The 19207-nt window shown below is 48.2% G+C and overlaps 1 protein-coding gene across 1 annotated transcript in view; it reads right to left on the bottom strand.

Moving 5' to 3' along the window:
• DNAJC2 (DnaJ heat shock protein family (Hsp40) member C2) overlaps window positions 1-19207 on the bottom strand; it is a 321120-nt gene that overhangs the window by 246503 nt on the left and 55410 nt on the right. The window contains exons 3-4 of the mRNA XM_086967334.1: window positions 17932-18007; window positions 17392-17490 (exon numbers count right to left, since the gene is read on the bottom strand). Coding sequence (XP_086823460.1) covers window positions 17392-17490; window positions 17932-18007 — 175 coding nt within the window. The remainder of the gene's footprint in view (window positions 1-17391; window positions 17491-17931; window positions 18008-19207) is intronic.

The following is a 19207-nucleotide window of genomic DNA, read 5'->3' as shown; positions in this document are numbered from 1 at the left end:
GGGACCCGAAGTCCAGTGCCCAAAGACCCTCCTCGACGACCCCGACGACGCCTGCAGCCTCGGGACAAAGGACCCCTCCGACCGTGACCAGCAGGTCCCCTTAGGGTTACTGCAGCTCCTGCAGTAGCCAAGGGCCGCCTGGGTGTCTTCACCAGGGTAGGGTTTCCTAAGGAGGTGGTTTCAGACAGAGGTTCCAACTTCTTGTCTGCTTACCTAAAACACCTGGGGAAGGAGTGTGGTGTGCAGTACAAATGTACTACCCCCTACCACCCACAAAATAATGGCCTTGTTGAGAGACTCAACAAGACATTGAAAGGTATGATCATGGGACTCCCTGAAAAACTCAAAATGAGATGGGATGTCCTGTTACCATGTCTGCTTTTCGCTTATAGGGAAGTGCCACAGAAGGGAGTAGGATTTTCACCCTTTGAACTTCTGTTTGGTGATTCTGTAAGGGGACTACTTTGTCTTGTGAAAGAGGGTTGGGAGAGGCCCCTCCAAGAGCCCAAGCAAGACATTGTGCACTATGTGCTTGGCCTAAGTTTCAGATTGGCTGAGTATACGGAAAAGGGATCCAAGAATCTTGAGGCCAGCCAGGAGCTTCAGAAGCACTGGTAAGACCAAAAAGCTGCCATAGTTGAATTTCAACCTGGGCAACCGGTGTCGTTTGGGAGCCAGTGGCACCAAGGGCTCTCCAAGACAGATGGAGTGGCCCTTACCCTATCCTGGAGAAAAAGAGTAAGGTCACTTACTTAGTAGACCTGGGCACAAGCAGGACACCCAAAAGGATTATCCATGTGAACCCCCTTCAACTCTACAATGACAGGGCTGACCTCACCATGCTGATGGTGACTGATGAGGAACAGGAAGCAGAGAGGGAACCTCTCCCTGATCTCCTCTCTTCCAGCCCAAAAGAGGTGGAGTGGTCTTTTCAGACACCCTCTCTACCCAACAGCAGACTGACTGCAAGCAAGTCTTGCAGCAGTTTGCTAACCTCTTTTTCTTGAACCCTGGTCTGACCAGCTGGTGTACCCATGATGTGGACACTGGTGTCAGTAACCCTGTCAAAAACAAACTCGATCGACAATCAGATCAAGTCAAGGAAAGCTTCAAAGCTGAAGTCAGCAGAATGCTGGAGCTAGGGGTGATTGAACCCTCTGAGAGCCCCTGGGCTAGCCCAGTGGTCCTGGTCCCCAAGCCTCATCAACAAGGTGGAAAGAGAGAGGTGGGGTTCTGTGTGGACTATAGAGGACTCAGCTCAGTCACCAAGACAGTTGCTCACCCCATTCCAAGAACAGATGAGTTGATAGACAAGTTAGGGGCAGCCAAATTCCTCAGTACCTTTGACTTTACTGCAGGGTACTGGCAGAATGGCATGGCCCCAGGAGCCAAAGAGAAAACAGCATTCTCTACCCCTGATGGGCACTAACAGTTTACTGTAATGCCTTTTGGGTTAAAAAATGCCCCTGCCACCTCCCAGAGGTTGGTGTACGAAGTCCTGACTGGGTTGCAGTCCTTTAGTGCAGCTTATCTTGATGATATTGCTGTATTTAGCTCCACCTGGCAGGATCTCCTAATCCACCTTGGGACGGTTCTACAAGCCCTGCAATCTGCAGGACTGACTATCAAGGCATCCAAGTGCCAGATAGGGAAGGGCACTGTGGCGTACTTGGGCCACCTTGTTGGTGGAGGCCAGGTCCAACCCTTACAGCCATAGATCCAGAGCATCATGGACTGGGCAGATCCAACAACCCAGACCCAAGTCAGGGCATTCCTTGGCTTCACAGAGTACTACAGGATGCTTGTGAAGGGATATGGGTCCATTGTGAATCCCCTCAGAACTCACCTCCAGGAAAAAAATCCCCAAGAAAGTAAACTGGACTGTTAGCTGCCAAAAGGCTTTTGACACCGTGAAAGAAGCAATGCGCTCAGCACCAATTCTAAAAGCACCAGACTACTCCAGCAGTTCATAGTGCAGAATGATGCCTCAGAGCTGGGGATAGGAGCGGTCCCATCCCAGATCAATGAGGAAGGCCAAGACCAACCTGTTGCTTTTATAAGCAGGAGGCTACTCCCCAGGGAGCAGCATTGCAGTGCCATGGAGAGGGAGGCCTTTGTTGTGGTTTGGTCCCTGAAGAAGTTGAGGCCCTACTTGTTTGGAACTCACTTCCTAGTTCAAACTGACCACAAACCTCTCAGATGGCTAATGCAAATGAAAGGGGAAAATCCAAAACTACTAAGATGGTCCATCTCCCGACAGGGAATGGACTTTGAAGTGGAACACCGACCAGGGACTGCCCATGCCAATGCAGATGGACCTTTCAGGTTCTTCCACTTAGACAATGAAGACTCCCTAGGGCAAGGTTAGTCTCATCACCTTTCGTTTTGGAGGGTGGGGGTTGTGTGAGAAAGTGCCATCTTTCTTGCATTGGTATTCCCCACCTTTTTTCTGAACTGCTGATGTGCTTTGACTGAGTGTGCCCTGGGTTTCGTGCCAACCAGGTGCCCAGGGCCTGTGTTCCTTCCCTAAAACTGTATTGAAACTAAAACCCAATTGGCATCTCTAGCCCCCTAGTAAATGGTACACTAGGTACCCAGGGCATGGTGACCAGAGAAAATCCCCAAGGGCTGCAGCACATATGTGCCAACCTTATGGGCCCTGTACCCTGACACCCACACACTGCCTTTGCGAGTGTCTAAGTGCAGAACTAAACAGAGAGTCAACATGGCCCACATCCCTGTGTGCCATGCCCACAAACCCACTGCCCTGGCATACCCCAGTCACCCCTCTAGCTGGGTGCCCCATGTCAGTGGTATGGGCACAGGTGCATGAGCCCTCTGCCCCTACAGTACCCAGGGCCATTCCTGGGCACAGAAAGTGCAGTGCTGCCATTAAGAGTATATGGTGCTGGGAGTTCGTCATCACGAACTCCACAACACCATAATGGCTGCACTGAAGACTTAGAAGTTTGGTATCAGACTTCTCAGCACATTAAACCCACACTGATGCCAGTGTGAGATTTAATGTAAAATGCACCAGAGAGCATCTTAGAGATGCCCCCTGAAACCTAAAACTGCAATTCACGTCTGGACTGAGAGGCTGCCTAGGCTGCTACACAGCAAACACGTTGCTGGACCCTTGGGTGGAGAGCCCACCTGCTTTCCTGGGCCAGCAACAAAGCGGACAAAGGACCCCTCCGACCAGCAGGGGGTAAGATTTCCCGACCTCAAAAGACATCCCTGCACCCGGCTCCCTGTGCCCAACTCCTGGGTGCCTACCTATCCTCGAAGATCCCAACTTACCCCTCGAAGTGTTGGTCGCTCCAGAAGGTCCTCGTCCCCGAGCCTGCAGCCTTTGTTCCCTTTTCAAGATCGTCATTGAATAACATTGAGCGCCCGACGGCTCAAAAGCACCCTTCACCCAGCTGCCAGTGCCCCTGGCAGTGCAACCTGTACCCTATACTACTTCCCCATTTGCCCTGAGCAAGTGACCAGGAGCCCAGCTCCCACAGCTGGGTGGCCTGCTAGGCAGCAGGCACAAACTGAAGGCCCCCTGCTTCTCACTGGATAACATTGGGCCCAACTACCTCTGCAACCGGCCGCCCCTGTGCCGCTGCGAGTGTACCAACTATACCTACCTGACCCTGGGGGACCGCTGAGTCTATGCCCAGAACCTGAACTTCACCAGTCGAGTACTCACCTGAAAACCGATTACTCACTTTCCTGCCATAGGATAACTGACTGGTTTTTTAAGTGTGAATTTTTGAATCTTTAAAATATTCCAATAAAATCAGCTGAGTAACGAATTTTGAAATACTCACCTAGAATCAGGAGAGGAGCCAGTACTGTACCTTTGAGCCCAGTACTGACCTGCAAAAGTAATTTTAACCGGACTTACCCATAACTGAATTTTCTTCCATTGGAAACCATTGACTGTTTTGCTCTGAAAATTCTTCTGTCTACTTTTGAAAGTTACAAATATTCCTTAAAAATCGTGCCAACTACTTAAACGTAATTGCTTACCTGTCTAAGATGGAGTTCCCAGTGCTGGACCTAGGTGCCCAGTACTGGATTACAAAAGTAACAAGACCGTACTTTACCTGTGACTTCAATTTCCTGCCATAGGAGAACATTGCCAATTTTTCATTGAAAAGTTTCAAAGTGTCAACTTTTAAAATACCTTTTTATTCCTTAAAAATCATTGCATTAACCAGAACGTTTTTACTAAACTGTTTTCAGCTTAGACCCCAAGACTGAATCTAGGACCCAGTCCTGGGATTACAAAAGTAATCTATACAGTAATCAACTGCATTTATGTAGAAAAACCAATTGAGCTCAATGTTTAATTGGGTTTAGAATAGTGTTGCCTACTGTAACCCCTATACCTATTGTGTTTACAAAGTCAATTGCCTTTCTGCAAAGTATTCATCTGAGATCACTCATATTGAGAAAAGTATATTTTGATACCTGTTGGTTCTAAAAATAAAACCACTATATATCTTGATATAAATACAATTGGCCTGGAGTTCAGTCCTTGAGTGTGTGAAACCTTTTGCTGACTGAGTGTGCACAACAAATGCTTTACACTGTCCTCTGGTACTGCCTTACTGCTCGAACAAGCTACCACTTTAGAGAGTAAGGTCACACCTGTTATACTCTGTTATACCTCTGGGGATTGTGGACTCTATACACGCTGTACCGTACTTTGGTCCAGTATATATAGAGCCACTTTCACACACTGCCCAACAGCAGACTGACTGCAGACACGTTATGCATCAGTAGGCTTAGCTCTTCTCTTTGACCACTGGTCAGACCAACTGATGCACACATGATGTGGACACTGGGGACAGTCTACCTGTCAAAAACAACATTTACAGACAATGTGATCATGTCAAAGTGAGTATCAAAGCGGACGTAGCCAAGATGCTGGAATTGGGAGTCACTGAACCCTCAGAGAGCCCCTGGGCCAGCCCAGTTGTCTTAGTCCCCCAAACCTCACACCCAGGGTGGAAAGAAAGGGTTGAGGTGTTGTATGGACTATATATATATAGGGTCCCTTAATGCTGTGATCAAGACTGATGTACACCCAATTCCTAGGGCTGATGAACTAATTGACAGAATCGGGACAGCCAAACATCTCAGTACTCTCGAACTGACATCATGGTACTGGCAGATAGGCCTGACACCTAGCGCAAAAGACAAATCAGCATTCCCAAACCCAGATGGGCATTAATAGTTTGCGGATATGCCTTTTGCACTAAAGAATGCCCCGGTCACCTTCCAAAGGTTGGTGAATAAACTCCTTGCTGGGCTGGAATCCTTTAGTGCAGCTTATCTTGACGATATTGCTGGCTTTAGCTTCACCTGACAGGATCACCTGATTCACCTTGGCAAAGTCACTGAGGCTCGGAGAAGAGCAGGTCTCACCATCAAGGTAAGCAATTGCCAGATAGGGCAGGGCTCAGATGTATACTTGGGCCACCTTGTAACTAGAGGCCAAGTTCAACCCTTAAAACCCAAGATTCAGACAATTGTGGACTGGGAAACTCCAACCACCCAGACCCAAGTCAGGGCATTCCTTGGCTTGACTGAATATTACAGGAGGTTTGTGAGGGGATATGGGTCCACTGAGCCCCCCCCTCACAGAATGGACCTCCAAGAAGATGCCAAAGAAAGTGAACTAAACAGTGAGCTGTCAAAAGGATTGCAACCCTCTGAAGGAAGCAATGTGCTCAGCACCCAATCTGAAACACCCAGATTACACCATGCAGTTCATAGTGCAGACAGATGCCTCTGAACATGGGATAGGAGCGGTCCTATCCCAAGCAAATGATGACCATGACCAACCTGTTGCTTTCATTAGCAGGAGGTTACGCCTCAGAGCAGCGTTAGACTGCCATTGAGTGAGAAGCCTTTACTATGGGTTAGTCCCTGAAGAAGGTGAGGCCATATTTGTTTGACTCTCACTTCCTTTTTAAACCTGACCACAGGCCTCTTAGACGGTGAATGCTAATGAAAGGAGAAAACCCCAAACTGTTGAGGTGATCCACATCTCTACTGGGAATGGACTTTACAGTGGAACACAGGCCTGGGACTGACAATGCCAATGCAAAAGGTTTTCCAGTTTCTTACACTTAGATGCAGACTCTATTGGGAAAGGTTTATTTTATTCTCCTTTAATGTGGGGGGTGGGTGGGAGGAGGGGTTATGTGGGAAAGTGCCCCTTTATGACATGGCCACCACACTTTTTGCATGGTACATGATGTGATTTCGACTGAAAGGGCTCTTGGTTCCTGCTATCCAGAAGCCCAGTGTCAGAGCTTTCAAAAACTGTACAATTTGCAAAACCTTTAGCACCCTCTGTATGTCCCTAGTTAATGGTACCCTGACACCATGGGTCTCGGGTACTAAAGAGGGTCCCTAAGGGGTACAGCACAAATTGTGCCACACTAAGGAACCCCTCACCAAGCACATGCATGACTGCCATTGCAGGCTGCGTGTCTTTGTGCAGACAAAAGCGAAAACAAGACCTGTGTCACATACCTGTGTCCCTGTCTCCGAACACTGCGTGTAATATTTGTAAGTCACCCCTACAGCCGGCCTAATCGCCCTAAGATAGGGTGCTGAAAACTACAGGTGAGGGCATACCTGCATAAGCAGATAATCCCCTGTCCTGGTCAGTCCTACTACTGCCAGTACAAGTGACCAGGGAAGCCATTTTAAAACATGTGTTGGACACTGGTGAAAACGAGTTCCCTGAATACATGATGGCTTCACTGGAAATAGGGATGTTTGGTATCAAAATCTTTTATTGGTGAACCCACAATAATGCCAGTATCGGATTTACCAATACATGCACTCAGAGGTTACCTTAGGGGTGCCCCTTGAAAACCTACCAGCCTCTGGTGTACTTGCTAACTTTTCTGCCTGCCACTTAAGGCGCTGTTCTGACCTCCTAGGGTGAGAGCCTTTGTTCTCAGGAAAACCAAAATAAAAGTATGTCTTGGAAGAGGGTTTAACACCCCATCCCACAGGATGACCTGCTGATTAGACTCCTATGGCCAGCGAGTTTCAAAGTAGATGCCGCATTTCGAATGAGAATCTAGCTCGCCTCACAGGAGAGGAAGCCACCCCTATGTCCAGATCCCCATTGGCACCTGGAAAAGTGGGAAAATAGCTCATCAGGTAGGCGTACCACCTCCAGGCTAGTACCACACCCAAGCTGGGCTACAGTGAGGTGGCATGATTTTTTGGCAGTAGCCATCATTTTTTGATGGCATACTTAAAAATTCTGGGACAGGGTTATGCCCACTTCCCAAAGGAAGTGGTCATACAGAGGGCGTAGTGACCTCAAGGGTCAGCAGCCCATTGACGTTGGAGACTCACTTCCTAGGTCGATATGGAGATGGGGACAAAACAGGACAGCAGAGTCACTCTTGGTGCTGGCCTCAGTGAAACTCATTGTACCACAACGGTAGGTCTGTCTTGGCGCGGTTGGTGTCCGGGCTGGACAATGAAAAAGCTTAGGCTGCTGCAACAACTCCATTACCCCGGGTATTGGTGCAGGGCAACAACTGAGGGCTTGGGTGTTTTCAACCTTGTTAGTGAGACGGATCTGCTTTACTGGAGCAAGGGGACCACTTCCTGGGCTGCTGCAGTCGGTGCCTGTGGGCAAGTGGCTCCTTCACTTTAAGGGAGATGCTGGCTAGTTTGCGAAGTGCTGGCAGCCTTCAAGGCTTTTGGAAGATGCACAGCTGCAGGACGAGTCGGAGCTTTGCAAGGGTAGGACTGTTAGGGTTTGGTGCCAAGGCCAGATCTAGTCTTCATTTCTAGCAGCCTTTGGCTATTCTTAGTCCTTCTTTAGTCAGGCAAATCTGAGTTGTTGGTGTCAAGGGACCACCTAAATACTGAATTATGGGGCGTAAAGTGGAGTGAAGGGTAGTAGCCAATGGGCTACTTACCTCTGTGGTAGCTACACCTCCCATATGACTACTTCCTGTGGGTAGTGGACATAACCCTGTCCCAGAGTTCCTAATGCCAGCAAAAACTAGATGGTGGACTATGTGCTTGGCCTTCGTTCCAGAATGGCGGAGTACAAGGAGAAAAAAAGCCAAATCTTCAAGTCAGCCGAGAGTTTCAAAAGCAGTGGTATGACCAAAAGGCTGCTCTGGTAGAACTGAAACCAGGGCAGAAGATATGGGTATGGAATCTGTGGCCCCTAGGGCCCTTCTAGACAAGTAGAGTTGGCCCTACTGTGTCCTTGAGAGAAAAGGGGAGGTCACATAGCTGTTGGACCTTGGAAGTTGCAAGCACCCCAAAAAGGTAATACATGCCAACCGCCTGGTACCTACAGCATGGGAGCTGAAGAGGGTCCCTTGGGACCTCCCTCACTCTGACCATGTGTAGGAAAATGGGAGTAGGAAGCTGGCTCTGTATATACTATACCAAAGTATGGTATAGTGTGCACAGAGTCTAGTGGATCACCAAAGGTCGGCAGAGGCTAAAGTAGATAATACCTTACTCTCTATTTGTGGTAGTGTGGGCGAGCAATAAGGCTTTATCAGAGGGCAGTGTTAAGCATTTATTGTAGACACTCAGGCAAGAAATGATGTCATACTCAAAGACTAAAATCGGACCAATTTGTTTGTATAAAAATATTTAGTTGTATTTGATTTTCTAGTACCAAGCCAGACCTGGTACAGGTAAGTATAATAATACTTTGCAAGAATAATGCAGTTAAATACAGTTTTAATGCAGTTGGATTGGTTACAGTTAAGTCATTTGTTTATAAAACAATTATAATTACTTTTCAGATTACTGAGTATGTTACTTTTCAGATTACTTTCAAGTTACTTTTTCTACTCAGTGTGATATGCCTAGACATCACACTTGCACATTTCCTAGAAGAAAGGTAAGTAAATCAGTTTTTTTACATACGCAGTATCATACGGTTTCATACAAACCAACTCCACACTTTTCACAAGAAAGCAGTCAATGCAGTCCGATGGGCGAAAACAATGTTAACGGTTTATCAGTAAGTATTTAGGTTTGGGAGTTGGATTTCTGGGGTTACAACAAGAGTTCCCCCAGGGTCAAGGATGCACTCTCAATGCACCCTCAGCGGCACTAGGGGGGCCAGGTGCAGAGTGCTGAGGCCCAATCTTATCCAATGGGGGATAGGGGGCTTCCGATTGGTGGCTGCTCACGAGCAGGCTACAAGGTTGTGGGAGCATAGGGGAAAGGGGGGGGTTCAAGTCAGCACACAAAGTACACCCACAGTGGAACAGGGGCGGCCGGGTGCAGGGTGCTGTTTTGGCATCAGGTGCCCTGTTGTTTTCAATGGGAGTTGCCAGTTTGGGATTTTGGCTGCAGGCTTGGTCCATGAAGTCTTCCAAGAGGAACCAACAGCTGGCAAGGAAAGTAGGAGGGCTCATGGACGTAGGTGCACCTTAGGGCCTATACTCAAGCTCGCAGGGCGGCGGATGCAGGGGTGCCTTTTGAAGTCGCATTTCACCTTACCGGGTCACTCAAGGTCAGGGGTCCTTAGTGCAGAGGCTGCAGGCCACATCGGGGATTCCTGGAGGGGTCAACCTATGGTGGACTCGGACTCTGGAGCACTGGGGGACCTCACTGGGACTGGTGGGCCACTCAGACTTGAGCTTAGGCGTCGGGTGCAGTGGTGGTTCCAGGCGTCTGGTTTCTTTGTCCTTAGCCGCAGGAGTCTGAGTGGCTCACTTGTGCAGTGAAGTCTCCATAGTGATCCTGACCTAGTGTCCAGCATTGGCTGACTGCTCCTGACCGATACGACGACGCCTGCAGTATGAAGCCAGAGGCTGCCACGGACTGCAATGGTCTCTAGTAAGAAGACTCCAACATCCAAAGGCAACTCTGCACCCGAAGACCCTGGGCCTTGGTGGGCTAAACAGATGAACCCCCTATAACCCCCTATATCTCTACTTACCTCTGCTGTCATTGGTCTTCCTCTTGCAACCTTCGGTGCCACGGCTGCAGCTTCTTTGCCGAAAGAAGAATCCCCATTGAAAAGCATTGGGTGGCAGACGTCGAAATTGCACCCTGCACCCGGCCGCCCTTGTGCCGCTGGTGGTGCAGTTTCGGTACTCACCTGACCCCTGGCCCTTGCTGACTTTTGGCTCTGTAGACCAGGATTTTAAGTGCAATACTTACCTGTTTAACCGCAATATTATTTTCCCCAAAGGTTAACATTAGACCGTATTCAGGGCACAAGTCTTAAAAAAAGAATTGAGGGGACGCTGTCACCGGAAGTGACGTCACGGCCGTAAGTGACATCACAAAAAGTGGTTTGCAAAATTTAGCTCATTGCCTCCCTGTGTGTTTCCAAACCCGATAGAACCACCCCCTCCCCACACCACCCCACCTCACGCCAATGAGCGCAGCCATGCTGTGCCAGTGATCGCATGAACATAGGGGGGGGGGGGGATGTCACATCCCTAACTTAAAAGCCCTCCACCCCTTCCCCAGAACACCTTTGCATCTTCCTCGCACTGAAGAGAACGGGAATCTGCCATTCCCCCGTTTTCTGTTTCTGGCTCCCCTAACCCTAGTCCTCTCCCCCGTATTTCTCCACCCCCACCTACCCCCTCCGCTTCGCTCTATTCTTCTAACTTCTCCAGTCCTGTACTGTATCTGTTGCTCAGCCGGTGGCTTCTTGCGTCCACCGTCCGCAGATCTTACCGCCCTCTCAATTGTCCACAATGTGCAGTTCTTATACACCGCCCCACCTCCCTTCAAATGCCTATCTGCTCGTGGAATGTGCCCGCCTTACCACTGCGTCCTCTCTGGGACGAGATCTGGGAGCTCCGATCTCATCCCAGAGAGACCAAACAGTGAAGTCCAGCTGTTTAGAAGGGGGGGGGACGATGTTCCCCCGGTAAAATAAGTGGGGGGATGCCGTCCACCCGCCTGGTACCCAGACTCGAGCCCTGACCGCATTGAAAAGTTTCCAAGTGTCGATTTTTCCAAGTGAAGAGCATTTTTAATTGAAAATGTACTCACGTTATTACGAAGATCTTGGTCTTAAAATAAAATATAAACCAAGTATAATTTTCTGAAGTTGGTCTGAATCTCCTTCTTGAGTAGTGAGTCCATTATTGATCACTGTTGTGCAATAAATGTCCTACAATCCTCTGTGTTAGGCCTTAGGCTGCTCGCCCACACTACAACTAACAGAGCACTTTGGGTTTTAAATTGAGCCGGGTACACTTTTGGGGAACCCCGAGACTCTAAGTATGGTAGTTCCACCTAGTGGCAATAGCATGTAAAGAGCCAGCATCCTACGCCATATAAATACCCTTTCCACCCAAAAACTTACATAAATACCCTTGCCACCCAAAAACCCACACCCACACCAAACGCCAAAAACACCCTTGCCACCCAAAAACCTTAACCCACCCTAAACACGCCCTTGCCCTAACATGTATATATTCACTGAAGAAAAAAAGAAGAAAAAAAGGCTACAGGGTCGTTAATAGTTACGGTCACATTTCACATGTACACAACCAGTGAGATTCAGTAGTTCTAGTTACCTGAGCTAACTATAACCAACTCCCCCTGAAACGCACTGGTTATAACCTCACATCTCTCATGAAATGATCAGTGACATCACTGATGACATCTCAAATGACATCACTCAAGACATCATCCAGCAAGTGTTTTGTAAACATTTCTAAAACTTAAAGATATATACCAAGCTACTATTTTTCTGTACTACTAATAAATGCTACTGTTTCTAACATATGTCATCTCAGTGGCTTTGTGACTGTATCAGTGTGAGAGTGGGTGTCCGAGTGGCTGTATGGTTGTTTGAATCTGTGTGCGAGTAGCTGTATGGATCTGTCACTGGGTATGAGAGTGGCTGCATAGGTCTGTCAGAGGGTATGCGAGTGGCTGTGTGGGTGTGTGTGAGTGCTTGAGTGGGTGAGGGAGTGGTGGTAGGGGTGGGAATGGCGGTATGGGTCTGAGAGTGGTGGTAGGGGTGGGAATGGTGGTATTGGTCAGAGTGGTGGTAGGGGTCAGAGTGGTTGTAGGGGTCTGTGAGTTGTTGTATGGGTCTATGAGTGGTTGTATGGGTCTGTGAGTTGGTGTGTAAGTGGTGTTAGGGGTGGGTCTGAGTGGTTTTATGGGTGGGTCTGAGTGGTTTTATGGGTGGGTCTGAGTGGTTTTATGGGTGGGTCGGAGTGGTTCTGTGGATGATGTAAATAGTGATGTCATCAGTGATGTCACTGACTGTCATGTGTGATGTAATATGTGAGGTGCATTGAGGGGGAGTAAGTTATAGTTAGCTCAGGTAACTAGAACTGTTGATTTTCCCTGGTTTTGTATGAGTGAAATCTGTGCCTAATTAAACGTCCCTGTAACCTTTAATTTTTTCAGTGAATTTCTAAATTTTTTAAAATTCTATTTCCTAACTATAACATCCCTGTGCCCTTTCGTTTTTTCAGTGAATTTCTACAATAGTTTTAAATGTTATTTCCTAACTCTAAAGTCCCTGTAACCTTTGTTTTTTGTGTGTGAATTTCTAAGGTTTTTAAAAATTGTATTTCCTAACTGTAACCTGTAACATTTGAGAGTGGCTGTGTGACTGGCTGCATGGGTCTGTAAGTGGGTGTGCGAATGGCTGTATGGATCAGTAAGTGGCTGTATGAGTGGCTGTATGGGTGGCAGTATGGGTCAGTTAGCGGGTGTCTGAATTGCTGTATGGATTTGTGGGTGAGAGTGGCTGTATGGGTCTGTGGGTGCGAGTGGCTGTATGGGTCTGTGGGTGCGAGTGGCTGTATGGGTCTGTGGGTGCGTGTGCAAGTATCTGTATAGGTATATGAGTGGGTGCATGAATAGCTGTGTGACTGGTTTTGTGAGTGGCTATATGGGTCTGAGAGCGGGTGTGTGATTGGCAGTATGGGTCTGTGAATGGGTGTGCGAGTGGCTTTATGGGTGTGTGTGAGTGGGTGTGTAGGTCTGAGAGTATAAGTGAGTGGCTGAATGGGTGTGAGTGGGTGTCTGAGTATCTGTGGGTGTGTCAGTAGCTGTGTGAGTGACTGGGCCAGAACCGAACCTCACCTGCCCCTTTATCCAAAAAGAGTCCACATTTTTGCAGAAAACTTCCACCCAACTGGAGGACTTTCTACTGGTTAATTAGTAAGTGCTACCTTGCTGGGTAAACGTCTAATGCATATTCTACACCACAAATGCATAATTGACCACAAGGAAATGTATCCAGTGACCTTGTGGGCATGTCATTTTGGCAACGTGATTGTTCTTTGAGCATCTTGCTCTACAAATCTGTGATAACATGAATGCTCGTTTATAGAAGAAAATGAGACTACAAAGTGGAAAATCCCCACCAAACAAGGGTGCTTCCCCCTACGTATAAGTGATTCTTTGTTTGGTGTAGATGTTCTCAAAATTCCTCTGCACCAGAACGTGCCACCAAAATTTGCAGAAAAATGCGCTCGGAGCTGTCCATCAAGGTGGGAAGACCTTTGCATACTACTAAGGAATATGGGCAGGGCTAAACAGGCAGACCTCGCAGATGATTTTGGACTTTTGCATACTCAGGGTAATTAAAAGGGAGAACCATGGACTCTGCTCTCAAGACAAGAAAGAAACTACTTGTCACAGTCACTACAGATCAGATTCTGCTCCAATGAAACAATAAAGCATTCATCTCCATTAAGGATTCGAGATTGATTTTCATCTTCGAATATGAGAAAACACTTGCTTTGCCTTCTCCAAGCCCAAGAAATTAGGATCATTTGTGCTTTACAGAAGTGGAACTTTAACTAGGGCACCTGCTGTATTTACTTTTGCAAGTGCTTCCCATTGGGATTTCATTTCAGTGAAATGAGCATCCGGGCCATAACAGACCTTAATTTTTTCCAAGAGTCCTCAGTTTTTCGAAAATGTCTACCCAAACTGGGGCACTTTCTACTGGTTAACTAATAAGTGCTACCTCATTGGTTAAATGTCTAGTGCATATTCTACACTACAGCTGCATAAAGGACCACAAGGTAATGTCTCTAGTGACCTTGTGTACATGGCATTTTGTCAAGGTGATTGTTCCCCGAGAGTCTTCATCCACAAATCTGTGATAAAATGAATCCTCAAGAGAAGATGACGAGACTACAATGATGTCAATCCCTACTTCCTCTTCAGCTTATGAAGTAACGGGGATGGGGGCATTGCAGTTCCCCTCCCCAGGCCGATTTCAGCACTGGGGACCCCATCCCTGTCACCTGGACTCTTGATGCAGGGTGTCATGGAGCACACCCAGGGCACCCAGTCTGCATCATTGGGGACTGTAGGGGGAGGCCTCAAAGCCCCCGCGGTCCATGCCAGCTCCCTGCCTGTAACAGGATACAGCATTGCTCCCTAACGTAAGGAGCAGCCAATATTCTGCCTACTGCGTGTGGGAGCAATTGTTTAATCTGTTTTCCTGCCACTTGACATTGGGCAGGAAAACAGATGAAAAGTCTGCTTCCGGGGGCGGAGCCGGGCCGGCGGCCAAGACGGCCGCACCGAGTCCCGGCTCCGCCGACCTTCTCTTCTCACCGCCTGTTCCGCCTGCATGCCCCGTCAGAGAACGGTGCTTCCGTGCGTCGGAAGGGACGCCGAGGTGAGGCGTCCGATTCCGGCGGAATTCCTGGCTCCGGGGACAGAGATACGCTCTCCAGCGCAGGGCGGCCTGCCCGATGCCGGCGACCGGGACATCGCGTGTCGCTGCACCCGACCGCCAATGCAATAACAGCGGACACATCGACCTGTGGGGCGCGGGTCCCCCGCCAGGGAGCCTGAAAATACCCTCGACACCGCCGACGCCCTTTCCAGGTGAAATGCACAATCCTCCTGCGCTGCTTGCTTCTCCCCCCCACCTTACTTTTCCCCCCCAGCAATTTTTGTTGGCTGCTGGACGCTGAGACTCGCTCCCTGTCTATCTGGAACATTTTGCATGCCTGCAAATTGGATGGACGCTTTATCTCCAGCTCATGGGCGCTGGCGAGAGCACGATGTTAATGTGCCTTTCTGGGCTTGGGGGGCCCGCAACCAATACTCAGTGGTGGGGAGAAGGGCACCCTGTGTTGCCCATTGCTGATACACAGGCAATTCGCCATCTTGACTGGGAGGGGATCGAAGACTCCTAAGCCTGCCTGTACTGCGCTGTGGCGCTGCTTGTTGGAACAGTGGCGATCCGATGGATTATACCTTGTGGCGGCGGCTGGATGTACTGGAAGCCGGGGGATGGCGACTGTATTTCTCTAAAGGGCCGCGGACCCACGTTCTGGTGCTGGAGGAAAGTAGTCCTGATTGTTATTGAACCAATGTCTCATTGTGACCGTTACCAGCTTCGATCGTCACTTTCATTGTGGTAAAGGTTATTGCTATCACGGCGGGACTGCGGCTTGACATAGAGGTGGCTTACTGATGGCGACACTGCTGACTTGCTCCCTGGGGAGACTTTCTGGTGTCTCACGGCGGATCGGCTACAGGACAGCGTACTTCGTGGACTACGATCGGTGGTGGCTGAGTGCTCGTTTCATGTGACTTTGGAGAGGTTTTGATTCTTCCTGAACTGCCATGACTGTTTCACTTTGTGATTTTTAACCCGGTCCGGCATTTTGGGGCGGGTGGGACCTGCATCACTGATCCTGTTTGCGTGTCTGAGTCGAGTATGCTTGGAGCGCCATTTCTGCGTCTGGGGGTGCACTATGCCCCCCCGTGGTACTTGGACTGTGTAGCGATTGATACATCCTGTTTAAGTAGGTGCTCCCAATATTGTGTATTTGCTCTCTGATTGATTTTAAAGGTGGGTGAAGAGGGGGGAGGGTTGGGGTTCCCGCACTGGGAGTCTCCCCCATGTTTCCTTCCCTATCGTGGGCTAATGATTATTTCCTTTCCCTTTCCTTTTTTATCTCCTTATTTCTCTTATTCTCTTGTCTATATTTCGGGTTCACAATGGGCGACAGGCACGCTGCTGGGGGGTAGGCCATGGCCACATGCAGGGGTGCAGGGTGGGGGGACGGGGGAGGGGTGTTGTTGTTTTCCTATTTTTCCTTGTTTCTATGGCCTTCTTATCCTTTTTGTTTTTGGCTAATTCTATTTTCTCTTTTCTTTATTCGGGATCTTTGTGGTGGTGGTTCTCTGTACACTTGCCTTACTTCGATTTTAAGGGGGATTTAGACTGCTTTGCTATGGCGATCGAGAACTTGTTGGTGGGCGGACTGCTTTTCTTGACTATCCTGGTACCGAGTGGAATCATTACGTCTCACTGGCAGTTCTCCTGGACTATGCTCATCCTGCCTCTTGAGCTTCCCCTGATTTGCTTTGATCAACATATACTGCAACAGATCCTGCCCTTTCTACTTTATTTTAAAATTAAACCTTCATTAATCCTGTCGTTTTCTGACAAAATTGCTCTCCTGGGTTGCAACCGAGCATGTGTGGGACGGAGCTTTGCACTGCCATGGTCTAATTGCTTTGCTCTTTTTGAACCTGTTCCGATGGCTGATTATGATGTTCTGCTTTGTATCGATTGTAACTGATCTCACTTCTAATAAAGGTTTTCCAAAAATAAAAAAAATAAAAAAGAAAAGTCTGCTTCCTGTGGGTTGGATCCATTTTCCTTCTCTCGCCTGCTGGGAGTGAGTGGATTTACAGTTTTCTCTTGCTTGGCAGGCGCTGTCAAACCTAATGCCAAGCGGACGCAAACTTCTATATCCTGAGGGTTTGCAGCTCAGGAGACAGGGAGATGGTCCAGGGGTTTGGAGGTCCTCAGGATCATTACTAGCTCCAGAAGGGAAGCCACAGGGGGCCCCACAGCCCCCCTCCTTCGGTTTGCACAGGGTCAGCCCCGGCCCCCCTCCTTCGGTTTGCACAGGGTCAGCCCCGGGAAAGTGGTGGTCTCTTGAGCCAAATATGGGCCAGGAGAGGGGTCTGTGCAGCCCACCTCCACCTTATTTCTAGTTTTGTACCCCAGGGAGGTGTTGAGCCCCGGAGCAATTCTTAACATTGGAGCGAGGTCAGCCCCCTCCCTCTTTTTATGCTTATACGCCCCGAGGAGGTGGTGGTCCCTGGGCCTTTAAAGGCAAAAGGAGGTGGGGGGCCATGCTGCCACCCTCCCAATAATTTTAAAAATAAACCTCAGGGAGGTGGGGGCCCTAGGGGCTTAACATGACCTTGGGGAGAAGGTTGCGCATATGCACCCCCTCCCTTTTTCTTTAATTAAAATTTGCAAAATACTCTTAAAAATAAAAAACTGCTGCAAAAGAAAGATGTGCCACCAGTAATTAATATGAATACAACCTCAATACAAACAAAAAGAAATAACAGATGACTATCTAACTCTCTGTTCTGTCTTACCTTTAGTTATGCAGGTGAAGTAGTCATTGTCACCTTCAACTATCTGCTCCCCAGTTGCTTTCCGCTTATCAGGATGATGTTTCAAAACCATAGCTTTATCTAGTACAAAGTAATTTCAATTTATTATATAGTGTGTATCCCACATTCTATGACACATAAGAAAGCAAACAAATCAGTGAATTCTAAAGTAATAATTTGCACATATTACATTTTAAAATCTAGTAATCTGACACTAGACCAATGTATCACCTGTGTCACAGAGGCAAAGTTCAAGAGCAAAACGTACGGAGCCAGGAAAGTACCAAAATTGTGCGCCTTTGCACCATACAGAAACAGTGATTACAATACATAGGACGCATCATGGCTCAAATGGGATTTGCAAGAAAATAAGTCAAACTTTGTTCACTTTTAGACATGCACTTAAATGCCCATAAAAGTAATGGACGGTATGCCACAATGATTAAGTGAGAGAAGGGTACTTCCACTCACACAAAAATACATGGTTAAAGCAGGCATGCAGTAGATTTGAGAGGTACTTACGAGCAGCTTTGATCTGCTTTGGGGTGGCCTTGTACCTTAAGAGCCTGAGCCCAAGGACCGCATAGTGATCTTGATTCTAGAAAATAGAATAAATTTTTTCAATCTGAGTAGCTAGGATACAGAAGCATTAATGCAACACACTGCAAATGCTATACTAATGGCAGACTCTTTGCTATATAAATGCTAGTATCATTTACACTGACAAAAAATCCTTTGCTACCTCTCACCGGATTGGTTTTGTGGTTCTTGTTGTTATTGGCGCACTCCAGCTCTTCTTGCCATACCTCGCGGAACCCGCTCCGCGGGTCCCGCAACGCCGTGTGTGTTCTTCCTGGACTTGGTCTAACAGCTGTGGGTGCGTGATTGTGTGCAGGGCTGCGAGCGTCGGGACCAGGACTCGATATCCCAGGAGTCCTGGTAAACCCGAGCCCGTATCACCTGGCCGCTCTCCCTGCTCGCCCCGCCCCACCAACAAACTAATTGCCTATAATTAAAAGCCACTTTTCCCGCGGCGCAGGGCGGGACCGTCTGCGGCCGTCAGGGGCCGAAGGAGGCTGGGCTGGGCTGGGCCCAGTCCCTAACATTCGTATCCTGTAAATTGCTGTCTCAGGTCAGTCGGTCTCCGGGGTGCCTTACATGATAAGTAGACATGTCCAATTCTTTACCTTCTTGTGTTGGGGTTTCGATCCTCGGGCCTCTTGACAAATATTTTGCAAAGGCAAATAAGGAAATTGATCAAGAACTCCTATTAGCGGAGAAACGCGCAGAGCGTCGTCGCTCTATTGCACAACTTAAAAAGAAACCAATGACTTTCCCTCAAGATATAATTATTACCCAAGATTCAGGCAGTATTGGTAGATCGGACTTAGATGTTGACTTATTTAATACCGACCATATCCCTAACATTTTTTGTGACCATAATATAACTCCTGCCCTCTCTGCTATTAACAGCGATGACAACATAAACAGCCCTCCTATTGTCTCTAACAGCCTTATTGACCTAAATACTCCAGCTGCCCCGACTATAGATCCGCAACTCCATTCAACATTGACTAACCATCCTATTGATAATGCAGCATGCACTGAGATAACTCCAAAACATACTATTAGCCAGTCTAAAACTAAGTCTATGAACCCACAAAGGGCATTTCGCTCTCCTTTAAGGAAAAAAAGGAGAAAAGGTGGGATAAAAAGAAAAGGCCAAAATCCTTTGAGTTCGACCCCCCTTTAGTAAGCCCTAAAACCAAATCAATCGATCCATTAGGGAGTGAGGCTC

Source organism: Lissotriton vulgaris, chromosome 1_1, assembly GCF_964263255.1.
Source record: "Lissotriton vulgaris chromosome 1_1, aLisVul1.2, whole genome shotgun sequence".
Taxonomy (NCBI): domain Eukaryota; kingdom Metazoa; phylum Chordata; class Amphibia; order Caudata; family Salamandridae; genus Lissotriton; species Lissotriton vulgaris.
Note: the sequence above shows the minus strand (reverse complement) of the source record. Positions and strands in the feature narration are given on the sequence as shown.